This window comes from Drosophila pseudoobscura, chromosome X (genome assembly GCF_009870125.1).
Source record: "Drosophila pseudoobscura strain MV-25-SWS-2005 chromosome X, UCI_Dpse_MV25, whole genome shotgun sequence".
NCBI lineage: Eukaryota > Metazoa > Arthropoda > Insecta > Diptera > Drosophilidae > Drosophila > Drosophila pseudoobscura.
The window spans coordinates 21,212,046-21,232,159 of NC_046683.1; the positions used below are offsets into that span (position 1 = coordinate 21,212,046).

At 44.8% G+C, this 20,114-nt stretch overlaps 3 protein-coding genes and 3 long non-coding RNA genes across 12 annotated transcripts; 3 read left to right on the forward strand and 3 right to left on the reverse strand.

The window, feature by feature from the left end:
* Positions 1 to 1,455: 1,455 nt before the first annotated feature.
* Positions 1,456 to 7,850, forward strand: LOC6901887 (uncharacterized). Of its 3 annotated transcripts, XR_004470412.1 has the most exons (5): positions 1,456 to 1,840; positions 3,661 to 3,878; positions 3,940 to 4,005; positions 7,003 to 7,182; positions 7,246 to 7,850. It is a non-coding gene; the product is annotated as an uncharacterized lncRNA (long non-coding RNA). The 3 variants fall into 3 exon arrangements; XR_004470411.1 differs by having other exon boundaries at positions 3,661 to 4,005; XR_004470413.1 differs by lacking the exons at positions 3,661 to 3,878; positions 3,940 to 4,005 and having other exon boundaries at positions 1,460 to 1,840.
* Positions 7,851 to 8,252: 402 nt separating this feature from the next.
* On the forward strand, positions 8,253 to 10,246 carry LOC117184434 (uncharacterized). The gene is made up of 3 exons (XR_004469787.1): positions 8,253 to 9,082; positions 9,139 to 9,676; positions 9,738 to 10,246. It is a non-coding gene; the product is annotated as an uncharacterized lncRNA (long non-coding RNA).
* Positions 10,247 to 10,261: 15 nt separating this feature from the next.
* Positions 10,262 to 14,115, reverse strand: GCS2alpha (glucosidase 2 subunit alpha). 4 transcript variants are annotated; one of them, XM_015185468.2, is made up of 5 exons: positions 13,995 to 14,115; positions 13,356 to 13,532; positions 12,548 to 13,291; positions 11,008 to 12,493; positions 10,262 to 10,933 (listed from the first exon to the last, which is right to left on the reverse strand). In XM_015185468.2, exons 2-5 carry the CDS (start codon positions 13,460 to 13,462, stop codon positions 10,502 to 10,504), a joined length of 2,769 nt encoding a protein of 922 aa, XP_015040954.1. In that variant the 5' UTR covers positions 13,463 to 13,532; positions 13,995 to 14,115; the 3' UTR covers positions 10,262 to 10,501. The 4 variants fall into 4 exon arrangements, with proteins under 4 accessions (XP_015040954.1, XP_015040955.1, XP_033237685.1 ...); XM_015185469.2 differs by having other exon boundaries at positions 14,022 to 14,099; XM_033381794.1 differs by having other exon boundaries at positions 13,945 to 14,073.
* On the forward strand, positions 13,749 to 14,463 carry LOC117184433 (uncharacterized). 2 transcript variants are annotated; one of them, XR_004469785.1, is made up of 2 exons: positions 13,749 to 13,890; positions 13,980 to 14,463. It is a non-coding gene; the product is annotated as an uncharacterized lncRNA (long non-coding RNA). The 2 variants fall into 2 exon arrangements; XR_004469786.1 differs by having other exon boundaries at positions 13,803 to 13,890; positions 13,961 to 14,463.
* Positions 14,380 to 16,908, reverse strand: LOC6901886 (tektin-3). The gene is made up of 5 exons (XM_033381796.1): positions 16,585 to 16,908; positions 15,802 to 16,154; positions 15,141 to 15,728; positions 14,770 to 15,078; positions 14,380 to 14,710 (listed from the first exon to the last, which is right to left on the reverse strand). The coding sequence occupies exons 1-5, from the start codon at positions 16,891 to 16,893 to the stop codon at positions 14,482 to 14,484; spliced, it is 1,788 nt and encodes a 595-aa protein (XP_033237687.1). The 5' UTR covers positions 16,894 to 16,908; the 3' UTR covers positions 14,380 to 14,481.
* Positions 16,909 to 17,348: 440 nt separating this feature from the next.
* LOC6901885 (NFU1 iron-sulfur cluster scaffold homolog, mitochondrial) lies at positions 17,349 to 18,648 on the reverse strand. Its single transcript, XM_002133384.3, has 3 exons — positions 18,340 to 18,648; positions 18,022 to 18,278; positions 17,349 to 17,954 (listed from the first exon to the last, which is right to left on the reverse strand). Exons 1-3 carry the CDS (start codon positions 18,405 to 18,407, stop codon positions 17,419 to 17,421), a joined length of 861 nt encoding a protein of 286 aa, XP_002133420.1. The 5' UTR covers positions 18,408 to 18,648; the 3' UTR covers positions 17,349 to 17,418.
* Positions 18,649 to 20,114: the final 1,466 nt, after the last annotated feature.

Sequence of the window (20,114 nt, forward strand, 5' to 3'; positions counted from 1 at the left end):
CAGACCAGACGACAGCCACAGAAGAAAGAAAGATGAAAAAACGCTCTACCAAGTTGTACCTTATATTTAATGCACTAGGCACAAGAAAGATTAATTTATATTGATTAATATATTAAATATTTCCTATATTCCTATAATTTTGGTTCTAATATTTAGGTTCTTTTTTGGTTTTCATTTTGCACAAAAAGTGAATCCATTTTGTTAATCTTATCTCTAAAATTCTGTTTTCGCTTACAACTTCTATTGCAGTTTGCAAATAACTCAACTCCATGGAAAAGTGTTGGTACTCGTATTAAGATTGTTTTAGAAAAAAAATTGTATCATGTTTAATGTTCTTGGCAAACCATAGTTTCTACATACGACTTGGATGACAATCGTTCCAATTAAGCAAGTGGAAGAGCTGTTGAAGAGTAGACCCAGCACTTTTGCTTTTGTTGTGGATGTAATGGTGCTGTGATTCATTTTTTTTCTGGTATGTTAGTAATTACTACCTTCTTTTTTAATACAACTGGGAATTTGGGTTGGCTTGGGTTTGTCCCTAGTCCGTTGGTAATTGTTTGTGCAATTGTTTATGTTTGTTAATTCTCTATTTTTTAATATTGCACACTCATTTATTTTACTTATGGGACGGCACATTTGGACGTCATCAGCATGCAAATGGACTTCACAGTCAGAAACTCAGAATAATGGTCCAAGGATAGATCCTTGTGGAACTCCTCGCGTGGGAGAAAAAATAACGCAGACCCAAATTTCGTTATTACGGATTGTATTCGATCTGTCAAATAGGAATGAATCAGTCCGATTGCAGTACAAGCCGGTTGCACAAGCCATACAATCTTTAAAGTTTTGAACACAGAACTTCAAGACTGACGGTATCAAATGCTTTGCAATTAGACTATAGTCTAATAATGACAAGAATCCAACCTGGCCTTCGTCATTGTTTTTACGAATGTCTTCAGTGACTTTATGAACCACTAAGAACTCCACTTTAAGAACTCCTGGTTTTTTTTTTAGCAGTTTATTACTATTCATATCGTTGTAAATTTGCGTGGATAACAATCGTTCAATAACTTTTGAAAGGAAATGCAAAATAGAAATTGGTCTGAAATCACTATTTGATTTCGATATTAGGAAATATTGAGATCATTATTGCACTATTGATGGCATGTGGTATGTATAGTATAATCTTTGGTAATAGTAGCTTGAGAAGCTTAGGATTTATATCATCTGCTCCTGTTGCATTTGATTTAATTTTAAGAATCGATTCAACAACATCACATTGGGATACTCATGCGAAACTAAATCCATTATCACAGTAAAAATCACAGTCAAGGTTATTTATCACTCTAGGTGCAGTAGATTGCATACTTTTTTTTCAGATCGGCCTTAAGTGCCATTTTTGGTTTGTTCACCAAAACTTCCCCCGACCGAGCCGAAGGATAAAAACAAAGACGCCTTCTATTTTTTAATCATCTCCCTATTTCCCAAATTATAAAAGTATAAAGAAATTGTTTTTCCTGAAAGATTAAATTAAATCGTATAACGCTTTCCAAGTAAATCATGCCACCAAAATCAAGAAAGACCAAGGCTTCACAACAACTTCGAAAAGGAGCTAGTGGTGCTGCCAACCAGAATGACTTACTTATTATCCAGGCTCTTATACTTAGATCTCAATAAACCTTCGAACCTGATTGAGATTACTATCTAGAACAACAGAAAAGGCGGTAACATGTGGATTTATTCAGATCATAAACAAAGGCTTTTACCTCTTTCCCACAACCGCAACTGAATCTATAAAAACTGAAATATTTAATGATAGCTTGCGTCAAGATATTGCCAGGTACTTACGTTCTTTTTTTATTAAACCCAGGCACACATAATAATATGAGGTAAATAGTGTTCGCATTCATGTGTTTTTATTTGGGAGCAACACAACTCGTGACAACTATGGGATAAGGATGTAGCCTGTAGTTAGACATGCCGAGTATATGGCGGAAAGCCATGTGGTAATCACCTCTTTGGTCACCTGCATCATGTCTGGGAATATTCCGTCCAGTCCAGGTGTTTTTATGCCCGCGAAGGAATCTATAGCCCAATGGATTCCCTTCGAGGTTATCAGATCTGTTGGGGGTTATTGTTCCTCGGTTGCTTGGTCCTGATGCTCTTTGGCAACAGTGCTTTCGGTACATCCAGGGAAAGGCGTCTTCATTAGTGCTGTTAGGGCTTCTTTACTGTCCTCTGCCGTCTGTCCACTGTCCGTCATCTAGCTTTAATTGACTTTGTAAGATGGGCTGCTTTGAAAACAGCTTTCGGAGTCTTGATGTTTCATGTTTTTTCTCGATGTTGGAGCAGAAGTTTCTCAACGAGTTTCGTTGTTACGTGTTTCCTTCTTGTAGCTCCTAAGTGGGAGTTTGTGTTCCTCATAAACGATCTCTTCGTTCGCTTGTTTGGCGATCTTAAAGGATTCCTTGAGGTTTTTCCTTTGGAGAGAACTATCCCGGTTCCACCAGAGTGGCTTCTACCTCTTCTTTATTCGTGAGGGGATTCCTTGGATTGGGTCTCTAGGGACTTCTCTATATCCTCCGCAGATTTCACTGAGCCCGGTTTCGCGAGCTTCGAAGTAACTTTCTTTTGAAACTTTTCCCAGTTTTTATTCCGGGGGTTTCTGTAGACTTTTATCTTCGACGATTGCTTTAGAAGCAATGTCCACCACTCTACCAACGGCGTCGATCGTAGATGTAGCCTTGCGGTAAGAGGTCGCCAGCCTCCGCGATGGATCAATCCTTTCTTGAGGATACCACTTTCTCAAACAGTTTGCCCGCCTTGTCGAGCATGCAGATTGGCCTATACGACGACGCTGTCCCCGGCGGCGACGTTGCTGACGAATGTGATGTCAACGATCGATTCGACTCCTGCTCTGGAGAAAGTATGTTGCACACCCTTATTGAGAAGCAAGATGTCCAGAGGTATATGCCCACGCGTCAAAATCGCCTCCTCTGGGCTACCACTCTCAGAGCTGTATCCTGGACAAGACGATGGTCCACGTCGTTATCCTTTTGACCAGCTAATTTTCCCGAGTACCCAAGTTTTTTGGCAGCTCTAGTGGTTCAGAGTGCGGTCGCTCCTTCTCCTTGCCATCAGGTCCGAGCTGGAACATGCTTTCGCTGGTACAGACGGTGGTGGGGATCTAGTAGGGGTAAGGATCTATCTATCTATTAAGGATCTCGAGTCGAGCTCGTTGTTCCTGACCGCAGTGCGTAGTCACTGTCGCGATCCCATGGGTGGCTTTCCGTCGAGTGAGGTCCATGCGAGGGTTGACCTTGGGCCTTATGAGACCCAGGGTTCAAAGCCAGATCGGTGCTAGTTGGGATATGGATTAACCAAGCCAACGCATCCACCTGGGACGACCAGGTAGACTATGAGATAGTCTACCTACCATGGCGCTCGTTTCCATCTGGGCTTATGGCACCAATGGTCCACTATTTTAGCTTATCTTGGGCGTCCAGCGATGGCCGGGAATTTATTCCGGACCGTAGTCGCGGGGAGTTATAGGAGGCAGGAGGTCAGATCCGGGTCCGTAGTGTGCCCGATTACTCCAGAAAACGCCGTTGTGGATTTTTTGGCTCTAATGTTCTGCATCAATTCTGTTTCATTCTATAGGACCGTGATGTAGATATAGGAGATCGAGAGGTCGTGGCCTACTTCTGGGATGTTTGAATTCGCGACTTGTAGCCCTAGTTGGCAGCTGATGCCCTGGCTAGGAAAATAAACAGGCAACAAGAACGCGCGGTGCTGGCAACTCAGTTGCGAGGCCCGGCATACTCGTCGCCAACCATCTTGAGTCGAAGAGAGGAGGAAAAACTATCCCCGGGAGCTTCGTGAGTGCGGCGAGTTTTGAACGTTTGAGTGACAAACCACAAATGAATTTATCCATACCAGATTGCTTTTCAATCCTGTTTGTCGAATTCCTTGGCTTTTGGAGGCACTGGAGATCGCGCCCACAGGGTAAGAATGGGTGGACGTACACTCGCTTTCCCGTGCTCCACGACAGACCGGCCCCTGTTTCACCCGCGGCAGCTTTCGCTGACCCACGGAACGCAGCGCAATAACAGGAGCCACGGAGCGCTCCACCGACCCGTATCTGCACTCAACTCAACTCAGTCATACGTACATATGTATGTATGTGAGTGTACACATGTGTACAGATAGCTGACAGAAACGATCGATATCCCACGGTATCGAAAATTTAGGCTCCAACTTTAACTTTTTCTCATTGCCCTGCATTTTACTGGTTGTTTGCTTTTAATTACAATTTATTTAGAGGTTATTTTACGTAATTTTTTCAACCCTAATGCAGTGTTTAAAACTGTCAGTGGCTTTCAATATCACACATTCTTCTCTCCCTAAGCTCATGTGTGAGTGCGACATTGAATGCAATGTCAGCAATAGGACAAACGTCAGCAGCAATGTCCCGTCCCCCCTATTTCCCAGTCAGCGTTCCCGTTTCTAATACCCTTTCCGCCCTGTTCCCCGTTGATAGTCCATTCGTTGACGCCACACGCATCCCATTCTGGCGAGGCACAGTGGGGCCGTTTCGTTTACCGCGGAATACCGTTCAGTACCTTGGAAATACAACATTTCTATATTTCATAGACGGTAGGTAAACTTAAGCTTTAACGTTTTCAGGGCCGATTGATAGTTTTTCCTGTCATACTCAAGTTAAGTTGCAATAATCAAGCTTACCTCTGATAAAAAACTTTGCAAAAAACACCGTTTAAAAAAAACCTTAAGATAAAATAAACATGATTATGTAACAATTTTAGAGTCTCAAGCCTATCAGAAAATGTCGGGTTTGATGACAGGGGTATTTTTTTTTTTGTCTATTGCAAAATGGTAAATATAGATAAGAATATATTTAAGTCCATGATTGAAGCAAAACAAAAGTGATTTTTGCCTTACTCTGGTCGCGTACCCATTGTACAATGTACAATCGTGTTCATGGTTTTGTCACCAGCAATATCTATTGCTATAGTTGATTATTTCTTTAAAATATATAGTAGTATTTCAATAGATTTCAACAAACTTTGGTAGCTGACAACTCTGAATGCACCATTTTACCATAGAGGGAAACATTTGAAGAAAAATGTTGTCAAAATTTTCCAAATTGTCCTTGAGATTGTGCTACTTAACGAGCTTATACTGTGGCTTCGTTACTTCCTTTAAAACAACCCAACAAGAATTGGCCCTTAGCAGCACATAAGATTCTTACCCTTGCTGATTAAGTGGAAAATCTGCCCCTCTTATATCGGCTATCTTCTTTGCCAGTCACTTGTAAACGTAAACGATTGTGCCAAGTGGGACCAGTGTCATTCGCGAATGCGGATGACGTGTCAAAGGAATCAGGAGGCTTTGCACCGCTGCATTAGCTTTTTTCATTTCCCATGTCCATAGGAACAGGGTACATAGTTTTGGTAGTCACTGTGCGCCAAAACCAACTGGGAGCAGAGTGACGGAAGTGAGACAGGGATAAAGGGAGCAGCGAAGTCACTGACTGGCTGACTGAATGACGACAGCATTTGGCTTACTTGCTGACTGTCAAGTTAAGTGCGGAACATGCACACACGTACCAGAAGGTTTTCAAACAAAACGTCCGCCAACGCCCCCTGTCGCTTGCATTGGTAGAGTGGGGTTTTCGGGGGTGCACCACCCGGGTGGTGGCGCAGCGTTAGTTTCGGGAGGATACGGCATGGGTTAGGCGGCCGCAAAACACAGTAGAACGCGCAAATATTTATAACGCAATGCTCAATTTAAATTCCCATCAATCTTGGTCAAATGCCACACGCACTCACACACATCAAGAAAGAGAGATAGACACTTTCACGCACACAGACACCTACAATCGGGCTCAACATAATAGCACTGATTGCCATACTTTTGTGTCTTCCGAAGCCTAAAATACTGAATACAATCTCTTCCGAAACGTTGAAAAGCTTCTTAGCAAAAAAATATGGAATATGGAAAATTTCATCATCAAACTTAATAACACATACCAGTGCAATCGTAAAATATATACTCATTCGTTTATAAAATATGTTTAAAATAAGTATGTAATATACTTTTATGAAAAAAAAAATCCAAAAAATCCAAGATATCACCGGAAATGCCGCTAGATTCATGTGTGATCCCTATGAAAACGAGCAGGAACATTTTGTATGTAGGCTTATGATTTATGTAACTTATACTTTCCGTCCCCATAGTGTACATATACATATTCCTGATCAGCATCAACAGCCGAGTCGATAAGCCATGTCTGTTTATCCAGCCGACTTGTTTGGGACTCATTTTTACAGAAATATGTATGTACGGATGGACGAACTGCAAGAATTAAAATTCGCTGTTTATCACTATTTTTACACCAATCATGACAGTTGCAAGAAAAATTGAGAGAGATTACCGCGCATTAGTAGATCGACTAGTTACGTACATAAAGTATACTATAAAATTAGTTAATAGCTTATTATTCAGAAATTAAATATTAATGTGGAGCACAGAATATTATTTAATTTATTTAAGTATCCCAATCGGTTCAATACCTCTTACGTGTTTATTTGTATAATGCTGTTTAATTTTCGTATGAGTATTAAATATTAAACTGCTTTTAGTCTGCTCGCTTTAGTAATCGCATAAATCAATGTGTAGTGTTAACACACTGTACAAATTTCAGTGGATATGGCTCCTATTTATCATGAATATATGTGATGAAACATAATAATACCTGATTTTAATACGAATAAATGTTTTTATATTACATATTTCAGTGTTAGAAATAGGGCGTATTAAACAGGTCCACGGTAGCTGTCCTCACTATCCGTGTTTCGTTTCCAGTCCACTGCTGCGACCGCCGCACGTACCGACTCGTTACTCGCTACACTTAACTACACTCTCGACTATTAACACACGCTGCTTACTCTTATCAAATTTCGTTCTTTCTCCATACTTCAGAGACTACGATCCCGCTAGGTCCAAACGAATCCGGCGCAAGCTCCCGAACACCGGCACCACTATTGCGGGCCTTACGATCCGTGATGGCGTCATCATTGCCACCCACATCAGGGAGACAAGCGGCTCCATGATTCGCACAGGTCGTTCAAAGAAAATATTTCGCCTGCACGATAACATCTAGTGAGTATTTCTTGGGTCTGTTATTTAATTGAATTGCCCCAGAATTCCTTTGTGACTTTATAGTGCAGCTGGAGCTGGCACCGCCGATGATATATGTAGATGCCGTTGCACGTCTTCTTCGGGCACAGCTTAACCATATTCGGATGACAATGTGCACAGAGGTGCCAGTTGTGCGCGCTAAACATATAATTAAAAGGCTGATTTACCGCTTTAAGCACGTAAACAGGATGAACTGGATAATCGCCGCCGTAGACAGGGGTCGAGCCTCGATTTATAGTATCCGTTTTAGCGGCGCCAGTAATCCTGTCCCCTACGTATTGCTGGGACTCTGCTACGCTAGAGTCGCGCTGGAAAGAAAACCTGGACGAAAAGGAAGCGACGCGCTTGATTATTGATGCGGTTCGCGCTGCCATCCAGACCGATCGTGGCACACAGAGACAAGACCGTCCGGGTCTACCGTCCATTTCTGCGTCATCCGAAATGACTACGTGGTAAGGCAGGGATACAACGTCGTCGTCGAGATTTCCCACCGTATACGGTACAAGAGGGTGTCTGGGAAGTAGTTCACAAACAATGGACAAAAAAAAACAAAATGAACAAAATGCAGTTTCAGCCGAATTCGGTTAACTAATAAAATTTGGGAAACTTCAGTGGTTCATTTGTATGTATTTTATTTGTTTATTTTTATTTTTCCTCAAAACTCAAAACTTATTATTATTATTCAGATCTTACCAAAAACAAATTTATTTTATAATCTGGTTTGAAAAAAACATAACTATCATTTTAGTTTCCAGATAAAGCGGGTTTCCAATCGAAATTTTTTTTAAGTACTACTCGTGGACGGCTTTGTTCAGTTTTTAAATGGGATGGTTTGGATTGTTGTTCCAAAAGTTTTAGTTTTTAATTGTAATGCTTTCTTTTGCTCGATTAGCATACCCTTTCAAAGGTTATTCTGATTTTTATTGGGTGTTAGAAATCCAATAATGTTCTGGCCAGTCGATATAGCACCTTCCTGTCCTCTGATTCTATGCAAAATATTCCCAAAGATAGTCTTACTTTCTTGTTGTAGTCTTACACAGGGCCCACGATATAACCAGGGGCGAAGAAGGAAGATTAACTAAATGCCGGCTAATTTTCTAAATTTCGCAATGTAATGTGGTTGGGTCCTGTTTGGGCACAGGGAGGAATGGAATTGAAAGTGGCAGGAAAAGAGCTCAAGGCTTCCGAGGATGTGTCTGTTCTTTTTATTGCTTTAGGCCGTCTCCCTTTCCCTGATTCCCTCTTACTGTTTCTGGCTCAAATTCTTGCAGAGCGCATTAAAAATAATTATGCTTATGCTGCTGGAAAATGTGCTGACTTACATACAAGTATTCATATGACCAAATGGGTTACCCACCCATAAAGGAGTACGTTGTATGTTACATATACCCACCCATATACATACATATGAGGGCAGTCAAATGACCACACGAGAGGACGAAAGCGGGAGGAACCGAGCTGCAAAAATATTTGTACAACATTCTTAAGCTCAACCGAAACGAAAAGTTATGAAAAATGTTATGAAAATTTATCTTTGGCTGTCCTCTCCCACACTACTCAGCGGACACTGGACTGGTCCTGACTGTACTGGACTGGGAACTGGGAACGAACAGCTTCGCTTTCGCCTTGGAAGCTCCTTGGCCTGGGCTAGGGTATCTAGCTGGCCTGCGGTTTATGTGGCCACATTTTAATTGAAATAACTTTGATAATGTTGCCAGCAGCTGAGAAAACAGCAAAAATAAATGCAATGAAAATAGCCAACAAATTTAAAATGGTTTTCCGTCGAAATTAACTTTTCGTCAATGCACACGCAATCGAATGACGTAACAGAGCTAAAAATTCTGTACTACTGTGTGGGCAGGTAAGTATTTACATATGTACATACATATATTCAATTCAACTTTCAATAATTAACAGAAACTGACAGAATATGAATCTGCAACAGAATCTGATCGAGATATGGGTCGTTCTATGTCCGTATGGTGTCCATACAGGGTTCGATAGGACCTCAATGATTTGTCCCACTACCAAATATTTATTGTGTATGTGAAAAAATATATATTAATATTCTCCAGTTGAAACTGAGCCCAGCCTAGAGCAGTCTCTTGGTTGACGAACTCCAAAAGATCGAAGCAACCCATGTGGTTTTTAGCGTTGGTCCAGCACAGATATTGCATGTGACGCTGCGTCGCTGATACCGACGTTCGTACTTTCGCCCATGATCCTAGCGATCAAATCTTCAGTCAGGTGCCAGTCAGGAATCCATCAGCTGTGTGGTGATGTCGACGTGGCCTTTGGGATTGTTTAGCGATAATCGTAACCAGATGAAAATGTTCCCGGAGTCCACGTTCAACTGCTGCATGTAGCTGAGGCTCACAAAAACGGTGCCGGCCCGGAAGCAAGTTAGCTTTCATCGCCGGACCAGCCTCGTCGGACGTACCAGCTCACAGACCAGGTTGGCGCTTACAATTGCGAATCCCAAGTTGAGTTAAACACATCCATCTCTGTCCCCACAGGGGGTTGCCCATCGCCAGTTCAATCTGATCTTGTTCCACAACCTCCATTTTTTCCACGTCTTCGACGAGCTCTATGGCCTCAGTATCCCCATGCGGAGTGTTCTTAATATTAAAAATATCTTGACCAGACATTTTTCGAATATTGGTCGCGTTCACCAGCACAACTTATCCATTACTGGATTGCATACGATACTGGCGACTATTAGTGATTTTCATATATCCATCATATCGATATATGTCCTCCTTTGGATGTGAATTTATGGAGATAAATCATGTTTCACAAGGTAGTGTAGCATCTGTAGTGCAGTTTTGGCGCCTCCTAGAATGTGGCAAAGCAAACTGACGCAAATCTTAGTGCGTAATATTATTAAAAATTCCAAGACGCATCATTTTTTTTCTCAACCTTTTTTTCACTATGTTTCTGCAGTGTGGGCTTAGAACATGCTATCTGTGTGCTAGTCGTACTAATCGTATGTACTTAAATTTAATTATTTTGGTCTAAAAGTACATCGGAGAACAAAATGTCTTCTTAAAAACCTGTTTTTATTATCGAACATTGGATTTCGAGCTGAGTCGCAGAACAGAACAGTCTAATCGTAATCCGATTAGATATAAAAAAAAGGACCGGAAATCTTCAAATTTATTCTACATGGAATAATACTGCTAGGCAGATGGGACTGACTTGCAGTTTGGGTTACTTAAATCGTTTAACAGAAATATCAGATTTGTGTAGCTTATACAGTTAATACTAGTCTGAAGACAAACTATTCATAGTTCAGGGTGAGGACGAAGTCAATGTCCATTTTAACGGCCGGTTTGCGCACGACCACGGCACCCCCTTGACGCGTCACCTCAAGCGCCTGTTGTACTCCGTTGACGGTGATCTTGGCACCGCTGGGCACACGCTCAAGTCCGGCAATGACGATGCGCTCAATCCAGGCATCGGACTTGTACTTGGGCTTGCCAATGAAGTTGTTGGTTAGCTGATTGTCGGCGAATTCGTAGCTCACATAGATGTATTGGCCCTCACGATAGGCGTAGGATTTCTCATCGTCCAGGTAGAGTGTGCCGACAGCTTTTCTCTCGCGATCCAGGCAAATGATCAAAGTGTAGGGGTCGTGTAGCATCAGAGTAGATGCCCGACGCTGGCGCTCCTTCTTGGCCAGAATGCTGCCACCGCGTTGCCAAACTGGAATCTAAAATGAAGAAAAGTTAAGAGAATGGTGGAGATGTGTATACAGAAAGATGCAATGTGATAAAAAAATATTACCTTGTATTCAGTAACAGGAACAGTCACATAACCGACACGGTCCTGACGCTCATACGTTTCCACATCGTACCACAAGTCTCCGTTTTTCTTATCATCGATGGCCGGAAAGTATACATCTACCTTGCTGACACCCTGCTGCATGACCGGTTTGACCAGTAGGCGATCCTGTACCAGCAGTTGGTTGTCGATGCCAAAGGTCTCCTTATCGAACGGATAGTGTGTGAGCAATGGGCGTATCACCGGCGCCCCAGTCTGCTCTAGCTCGAAGAATGCGGTGTACCAGAGCGACAGGTATGAGTAGCGCTTCCTGATCGCGTTTTGAATGACAAGACGAGTGCGCTCGGGGTAGAGCCATGGCTCCCGGCGCTTGGTGTCGATATGAGCATGGGCACGGAAGAAGGGTAGAAAGGCACCGGTCTGATACCAGCGCTCCAGCAGCTCGCTATCGGGATTGCCGAAAAATCCCCCGACATCGGCACCGCAGAAAGAAAATCCGGCCACGGCCTCTGTCAGGCACATCTTGATCGAATGCTGCAGATGCGTCCAGTCGGCCAGGTTGTCACCCGTCCAGATGGCCGCATAACGCTGGGAGCCAGCAAAGTGGGCCCGAGTGAGAATAAAGGGACGCTGGTTCGGATCGCGCTGCTGGAGGCCGGCAAAGGTGCCCATCAAATGCATGTGGCCGTAGAGATTGTGGACATCGCGGTGCTCCCAGTTCCCATAATGAATTAGATCCTTAGGTGCCGTTATCTCAGGACCATTGAAGACGGACGGCTCGTTCATGTCGTTCCACAACATCACATCTGCGGTGACCGTCTGGAACCGGGATGTATCAAACTGGCTGGCATAGTACTGCCGCACGTCCGGGTTGAAGAAGTCCGGATAGCTGGCAGATCCCGGCCAGCACCAGCCCTCGTAATCGTTGCCCTCCCGCGTCTTTACATAGTAGCCCTTCTCTGTGCAGTCTTGGTGGAAGAAGTAGCCATTGTCTCGTTTGATATGGGGATCGATAATAACCACCAGATGACGGCCCAGCTCGGTGAGATTCTTGATCATGGTCAGCGGCTGGGGGAACTTGAATTTGTCCCACGTGAAGTAGCGCTTGCCATCGGTATACTCGATGTCCAGCCACATGGTGTCCATGGGTATATTAAACTCATCGAACTTGGCCGATACCGCGGTCACATCTCGCTCGTCATTGTAGTTCCAGCGACTCTGGTGGTAGGCCAGTGAGAAAAGCTGCGGCAGCTCATGGGTGCCGGTGAGGGCCGCGTACTGCTTGAAGACATCCAATGGCTTGGGACCCAACAGGATGAATGCATCGACTATGCCCGATTCGGATATGAAATGAGCCCCCGGCGGAGGTGTTTTCCTGGAGCCGGAAACAAAGTTAACTAGCGAAGAGACAACATTTGTCTCTGACGTCTGGATGTCCACCCAGGTCTCTGCTGCATTCTGCCAATAAACGCCAGCAGTGCGTTGTGCTCTGTAGATAAAATGATTATCATAATGGTTATTTGATATTATAACTAGCACATACCCATGGCCGTAGATCACCGGAACTGAGCCATACAAGGCCATCTTGCTATCCACAACGTACTCGAAAACATCTAGATTGTACAGACGATAGGGATCCGTGCCAGACGTCGATTTCAACACAAAACTGTCTGCATGCTCGGGTATGCCAAAGAGAACCTCAGCAGCGGGGAAGGAGAAGTCTAGGGCCACTGCCTCTGGGCCGTAGGGCTTGGAGTCGTGATGCGATTTAAAGTTCTCCTCCCAGGCGCCGGGGTCGTCGATTGAGTCGGATAATTTTGGTGTCTCGACAGCCCCGTCCTGGTCCTCCTGATCGCCATCGCGGTGCTCGGTCGGCTCTTTGGGCTTCTGGCGCAGATGCTCGAAGTAAAGCCAGTTCTTGGAATTGACGGACACAACCAAAACATCGTTCTCGTAGAAATCAATATGGAAGGGATCTCCGTGTATGACAGCCTTGGTGTGTTTTGAAGTGATGATGATCTCACCATCGGTCTCTTTGTGGACGTGAATGTGCCCGGCCTCAGGCTGTCCCTTCAGGGCATGCTCAACCTTATAGCGGGGTCGCAGCGGCTGCTTTTCGTCGATCTGCAGGCGGAACGTGCTGCCCGCCAGCGCCTCCAGCTTGAAGGAAAACAGATGGTGGTTTTCCTTGTTAATCAGATCGCCCGTCAGCGAGTCCATGTAGGAGTTCAAGGTGCCTGGTATGAGAGCATACTTGCTGCCCGTGCTCTGCACCTTCCGCGAGCGGCTGCAATCAAAAGATGAGTCAAAAATGAAGATGAAGGCCAACAATTGATGGTCTTGATACTGACCGACAGAAGCTGCTTTGTTCGCATGTCTTGAAATTGCTTGGATCGACGCCAGATGCATAGGCGGCCAAGGCGCAGGCAACGGCCAAAATACAGAGAGCGTAGCCCATTCTGATGTTATTTTTATTGCCCTTCGGGCTCTTCTCTGATTCTTGACCGCTGAGAGATAGATTCAAATCGCTGTGCAAGTTGTTTTCGTATTCGAACATGAAAATATAGGATACATTTAATTATGACATATGTATATATATATATCTATATATATAAATCTAATGCTTTCAGGTTAAATCAACTGGTTCGTTGACCTACTAAGTTTGTAAAGTTATCTAAATGTACACGTCAGACAACAGCCCCAAACAATTGACCTCCAATTGAGAGGCAAATGTACCTGCAATACCACCCAATCACTGGGTGACTCCTATGTAACCACCAAGCCAGCCACTTAGCCAGAAAATGTTTAGTGTCTGGCGCGACAGTGGTCTCTAATGACACTTGAGTGGAAAAATGCGTGGAAATGGCAATTAAAATATGGTCGCCGGTTAGTATTTCATGTTACTCTGTTATTACTGCAATAATGATGATTTTATGCTACCTCCTATTGAATTCAGTTTTATATATTAATTTTAGATATGAACCCAGCACCTTTTTGGCGGAAACAAAAGCGTTTACCGTACGAATTATTATTTAGTAAAGTGCACTAAAAACGGCAAGACTGGTGCTACACGTACGTAGAGATGGCCAAGTAGCGATGACACTTGTATCGAATAGATATCGGCTACGAGAGTTTTCTCTGCTAATATTAGGCACTGATTTTATTGCAAGCTAAATTATAGTTTGGCTAAAAATAAAATACGTCACACCTAATGGTTCATATAATTTCCTGCTTTTATTTGTTTTCCTGCTGCACTTGCACCAGTCAAGTCGATAGTTGCAGCAGAGTTGCCAGATGTCTATGACACTAGAGGTTAATTTGAATGTAAAGTAGCACGGCACCAAAATATAGCAAAAACAAATCGCAAAGTATATCTGATGTAAATAAATGTATTACTACTGCTTCTGAAAATTTATGTAATACATTTGAGTGCAGAATAAATGATTATTGCAACCTAGAGTACACTTTTCATAGATTTTAATAGCGAATCAAGTTGCTGACTGGGAAGGAGCGACGCAGACTCATGCACTTCTCCCGATCGATGAACAAGGCATTGACCTTGTTGCGCAGGTCCACTTCCAGAGTGCAGCGGGTCTTCAGCAGGCCCTGGTGTGTGGCCTCCGACTCCTGCAGCTTGTGGTGGAGAGAATCCACAGCGCCTTGAATGTCGTACACCTCTTGAACCAACCGATCCTGGGCATGATCCCTAAAAGGAATTGAATCACATGAATAAATCAGAGGTGCCAAATCCTAAACTGCACTTACTTGCAGAGCTCGACGCCCTCGCGATGGCACCGCGCCTCGAGGCGCGTCTGGGCCACCTTGAGCGGCATAGACTTGTCCTGTATGGCCTTCTGGAGCAGAAACAGGTGCTTCTCCATGTCGAACAGCTCCTGCTGCACCTTCTGCAAGTGCAGCTGTACGCGGTTCTTGGCCTCGGCCATCTCCTGGGCCCGTCTGTCGAACGCATTGTTTGTGTTGCTCCAAAAGTCCCACACGGTGGTAGCCACCGCATTAACCACGTTCTGGGAATCACTGCGCAACTGGGACAACTTGGCGCGCTCAGCCTGCGAACTGGAGTGACAGGAAAAAACCTTTATTAATGTCCAACCCGACCCAGACCTTAGCAAACTCACCGTCTAACATGCTCGCTGCTGGCCTGAGCCCACGACTCCTGGGTGCTGATCGAGGGATCGTACTTTTCGATGCCGCCGTAATAGGCGATGCCACGACTGTAGTTGTTCAGCTGGTGACACATCGAGTCGATGCCTAGAGACGACTCCTTGTGTGACACATCGTCCTCAAGCAGGTGCTGGGCGCCACGGCAATCGAGTGCCTGCTTGGAGATCTTCTCATGTAACCCACTGAGCCGATCACGCGACAGCCTCAGATTGTTAATCTCCACCAAAAGGGCCTTTTCCACGATATCGTGTACCTTCTCGGTGCCCTGGCGCGACTCCCGGTGGAATAGACACTCCTGGGCGATGTGAAGTGGTATTTCCAGATCTAGCAATGCCTTGCCGCACTGCCGCTGCAGCTCGTTAATGTCGGCCATCTCGGCGATCAGCTTCTCCAGCTCGGCATTTAACTCGTTGCGCCAGAAGGTCAAATCAGTGATGCGTTCGCCTAGGCGGCGGCCTGCATCTCGCTGCCCTGAAGTGGCCTTCTCGTCAGCTTCGCGCATCAGGCGCACTGCATCATTCCGCATCCGCTCCGACAGATTGCTAATGGAGTACAAAAGGAAACCATATTTAAACCATATTCATATGACATATGTAGCTTTCTTCAATTACTCACCGATTCATGTTGGACTCGGAGTACTTGGTCATGTTATTGTTATACCACTCGTTGTTGGTATATCGCGTGTAGAGGGCAGCCCGGGCGGCATGTTGGGGATTCCGATCGAAGCCGGTGACCAGATTTGGAAAGATCATCCCGTCGGTCTTCATGCCCTTTGGCACGAAGCATTGCTTCGTCAGTTGATTGGTCACCGGCTGCTCTGGCAGATGCTTCACCTGGATCAGCTCGAAAGCCATGGCCGGGCGCCACGGATGGCGCTGTGAAGTCTCGTAGGCGGCGCCGACACGGGGTGGTATTGTCGGTCCGCTGACTGGTTCCATGCAGGGCGGAGCACCCGCATGGCTCCAGGGCTGTAATTGGGAATACATAATTGTGGTTGGCGGTACACCGGAGCTGTTGCCCGTATTGCCATTGTGCTGTTGGCTCATCTCGATTGAATCGGGAGCTTAGATCGAGTGCGCGTGAAGAACTGGGAATTTGTGCCACTTGTAATTTTGTTGTAAAAATGTAGGAAATGTAAGAAACTACAAATTTGTGATTTTTCTACGAAAACGGAAAGCGTAACAATCGATCTCGATGTGTGCTCGTGCTGTGCTGTTTGAGGAATGACTGAATCTACTGACAGAGCCTGAAACCAAAGCTGCAACTTTTCCTGTGCCTGCTTGATGGATCAGACTTTGTACAGCAAAGTCACCCAGCTGGGTGTGCTGGGTGCTCGGTGCTGGATGCCAAGGTGCAAAATTATATGATATGATATGATTTGATTGAGTTAGATGGTACATAGGACTCCATGAGATTGCGATGATCCTTGCGCTCGTGGTACTCGTTCATGTCAGCGGTGGGCCATTTGTCCAGCAGATTGTCCTTGACCAGGCGATGATCGAAGATGCGATTTTCGAGAAAAGAGTGCTTGTGGAACTTGGTGACCTCTTGCCCCTTCAACGGTGCCATATCGGTGCTGTCTACCCTGTCACTCACAATGGGCACGCTGGAACGCAGGAGCAAATTCTTGAGCGTCTCAGGTGCCTTTTGCTGCGGATTTGGATAGCGTTGGCTCAAAAAGTGATCCTCGTTGGCCCAGCAGAGCATCGGTTAAGCTTGAGGGTATGTATTATGTATGTTCGGTCCCGGTTGGCGTTCTGGCTGGAGCAAGTACGGTCAGTGGTCTGCTCCGGACTGCAGTTGCGCGGAGATTAGGACTCGCTAGTCGCTAGTCGCGCTTTGCTTTTGGCTTGTCAATTAATTATTGATTAAACTTGGTTGCTGTAGCAGCGGCTTTGGTTGGCATTGGTTTGCTCTCTGTTCTTGTAGAATCAATGGCAATAAAATGGGTTTATTGACCCACTTGTGAGGTGGTGGCGGGGGGTTGGCTTAAATTGGGACAAGACGGGTTGGGAGTATGCAAATTATTGACCTTGCGCAGTCCCCAATCGATAGTGCACCGCTTTATTGCGATGGCAAGGAACCTGCACTCTGCTTGGGTGTTGGGTCTCTAGACGAGCAACAGAGAACGAACTTTCCTCAAAGAATTAAAGCTAATGGACTTACATATGTGTATAACTAGGATTTTACTACAGAATTAGCAACGCAAACATTATAACAACAGATCGATGACTAATTGGGGCCACCGCCTATGCCCACCGGCGCCCCAGCGGGCTCCTTTTGTTTAAGGTTCTTTTCGAAGCGCTCGAACTCCTTATCGGCCATCCTGTCGACGTCGTCGAAGACCTGCTCCACGGACTCCACCTCAGGTATGTAAAACTGCAGCATATTCTGCACGCCGTTTTTTAGGGTGACAATCGAGCTGGGACAGGATGAGCAGGAGCCCTGCATCTTCAACTTGACGACACCGTTCTCGTAGCTTATGAAGACGATGTCTCCACCATCTTCCTGCACTGTTGGTCGGATGCGTGTGTCAAGCAACTCTTTGATCATCATTACTGTCTCGTCGTCGTCGTCGAGTATCTCGGTATCGGCATTGGGTCGAGCCTCATGCAATATGGGCAATCCGCTGGCAAAGAAGTCCATAATGACGGCAAATACCTCTGGCTTTATCAGACTCCACTCGGCACTTTCTTCCTTGGAGATAGTGATGAAGTCAGAGCCAAAGAACACTGCCCGCACGCCCTCAACGCGGAATAGCAATTTGGCTACGAAAAAAAGAGTGTTGAGATGGTTACTTGCTTTGACCGTCCTTCAGTTAGCAGTGGCACTCACCCAATGGACTGCAGTGGGCAGCCGTTCCACTGGGGAAATCATAGGTATTGCCCTTGCCCAGCACCTCGACACCGGGCAGAAACTTCAGACTGTCTGGATTCGGTGTGTCCTGCGTCTGAATGAACATGCTACGCTTCCCAATGGACGATACCATCTTCTGGCGCAAGAGTCCTGGTACTGGCCGACCATAAGCCGGCTGCGGCGCATTACGTTGCCCTGACACGAAACCCGCAAAACCTCGGACACCTTCCTGGCCGCTGCGTAGGGGAATCGAATAAAGATCATCCATGGTTGATGGAAACGCCAAGGAACACTTACAGCTGCCTGACGGTGGTGCGTGAGTTACGCAAAATAATTCTTGCTGTGTACGAGAGTAATTTCGACATTTCGGTAGTTTTCGTCGTAATTATGAATTGAAACGTAGAATCAGCTGTCACTGGCCATCTGGCTATGTGACAACTCTGTTAGTTTCCTATCGAATGTGATTGCCACCACTAATGTTATGTATCGAGAATGTAGAGACAGGCGCTGCCAGACTTCCGTTACTCTTCGGTTTGGCGCAAAGCTCAAACGAAAATAATACAAATTGAACTTTTCTGTGCCATTCAGTCATTATCTTTGCGTTAGAATCCTATAGCTGCACATTCCATATTTGGGCGAAACATTCCCGTCGCACAGTCGGCCCTTCGCTGTTGTTCGTTAAAAGTTGGTCTGATCATTTTTATTCTGTGTTCTTTTTATACCTGCGGCAGCGCTATTTTGGTTGTTTTTATGCGAAATTGCGACTCTTAAATCTATCTGGAAGCCACATTGCACTATATAGCCAGTTGGGCTTCTAAGCTTAGGTAAAAAATGTACAAAGAACTTTGAAAAGAAAGAAATTCAGGGATATTTTTTCTGAAAGTTAAGTCAAAGTGGGAAAACTAGCCAAAAATAAAAGATGCTTTGGAAAACAGTTGTTTTTTAAAAACGGTAGATGCAACATACCATTTTTATATTGATAATAATGAATACACACAAGAAAAGATAATCATCATGATATATAGTCTACTTTTTAATCTACCATAAAGATGCAGTGTGTGCAGAAATTGAGTATAGCGCCAACCACTTTGAAGTCTCATATGTCCCAAACTAAAACGAGGGGGAACGTTGTGAGTTGCTGCGGAGACCGCAACTCTACATTTATACCCGATACTTAGTCAGTATGGCTCTCCTCCAGCAGACGCCGCAAATATTGGACGACACGACGACGAGTGCGTGCGAGAGAGACAGAAAATCAGTCTGAGCGTGACGTCGGGCGCTGCGTAGCCAGTGCAAATTGATTTGTTCCTTTTGGCTATAAAAATGATCTGATCTGATCCAGATTCAGCAATCTGATAGATATGGTCATTATCTATGATTCTGCGTTTTTAGTTTTCTTGAATCTGCAATTTTGTGCATGCAATAGATTTTCGCTCTTTGTGGAGGCGGAAGCGGGCGGGGCAAAGTTTTGAAATATTTTTGTAGGAGTGACATATCACAGAAGTCTGGATCCAAAACATCGTTGCTCTAGCTCTTATAGTCTTTGAGCATTAGGCGCTGAAAGGGACGGACAGACGGACGGACGGACAGACGGACAGACAGACAGGGCTCAATCGACTCGGCTATTGATGTAAACAATAAACATTCTCCATTCATGAATCTGCCTTTGGGCTCCTCCCAAAGTCTTGCGAAAAGCACCCGTAAATAGTCGTTTGGGGCGTATAGGAGGTGCAGCTGGAGCTTGACGAGTGGTATTCACACCAAAGGATTACCTTTGTGTTCATTAGAACACATGAACAAAGACATGTTACAACAAATATTTCGAGTGACAATTTTTGTCCAAGTGCCATTCAAATTGGGCATAATCTGAAGACATTCTGGTTCCAGTAAAAACAAAATACGCCCCAAAAAATGCGTCTTAATTGGATACAAAATTGGTCATTTACCATTGCATGCAGCTGAAAACTGCAAAGGTCCCATGTACAGTATTTGTGGAACTTTGGAAAAAAGGATACGGAAACTCAAAAGTGAATAGAATAGAAGGAATCGTTGGCACTGGTTTTTCAGTGGAC

What these genes read in the sequence shown, in the direction of transcription:
- LOC6901885 (XM_002133384.3), bottom strand. Translation starts at nt 18,407, where the DNA reads ATGTCGAAATTACTCTCGTACACAGCAAGAATTATTTTGCGTAACTCA. An exon ending in CGCACCACCGTCAGGCAGCT is followed by an intron (nt 18,279 to 18,339) that starts GTAAGTGTTCCT and finishes TCCCCTACGCAG; the next exon opens with CGGCCAGGAAGGTGTCCGAG. An exon ending in TGCCCACTGCAGTCCATTGG is followed by an intron (nt 17,955 to 18,021) that starts GTGAGTGCCACT and finishes TTTTTTTCGTAG; the next exon opens with CCAAATTGCTATTCCGCGTT.
- GCS2alpha (XM_015185468.2), bottom strand. Translation starts at nt 13,462, where the DNA reads ATGGGCTACGCTCTCTGTATTTTGGCCGTTGCCTGCGCCTTGGCCGCC. An exon ending in GAACAAAGCAGCTTCTGTCG is followed by an intron (nt 13,292 to 13,355) that starts GTCAGTATCAAG and finishes TTTTGATTGCAG; the next exon opens with CCGCTCGCGGAAGGTGCAGA. An exon ending in CCGGTGATCTACGGCCATGG is followed by an intron (nt 12,494 to 12,547) that starts GTATGTGCTAGT and finishes TTTTATCTACAG; the next exon opens with AGCACAACGCACTGCTGGCG.
- LOC6901886 (XM_033381796.1), bottom strand. Translation starts at nt 16,893, where the DNA reads ATGCTCTGCTGGGCCAACGAGGATCACTTTTTGAGCCAACGCTATCCA. An exon ending in TCCGAGTCCAACATGAATCG is followed by an intron (nt 15,729 to 15,801) that starts GTGAGTAATTGA and finishes GTACTCCATTAG; the next exon opens with CAATCTGTCGGAGCGGATGC. An exon ending in AGCAGCGAGCATGTTAGACG is followed by an intron (nt 15,079 to 15,140) that starts GTGAGTTTGCTA and finishes CTGTCACTCCAG; the next exon opens with TTCGCAGGCTGAGCGCGCCA.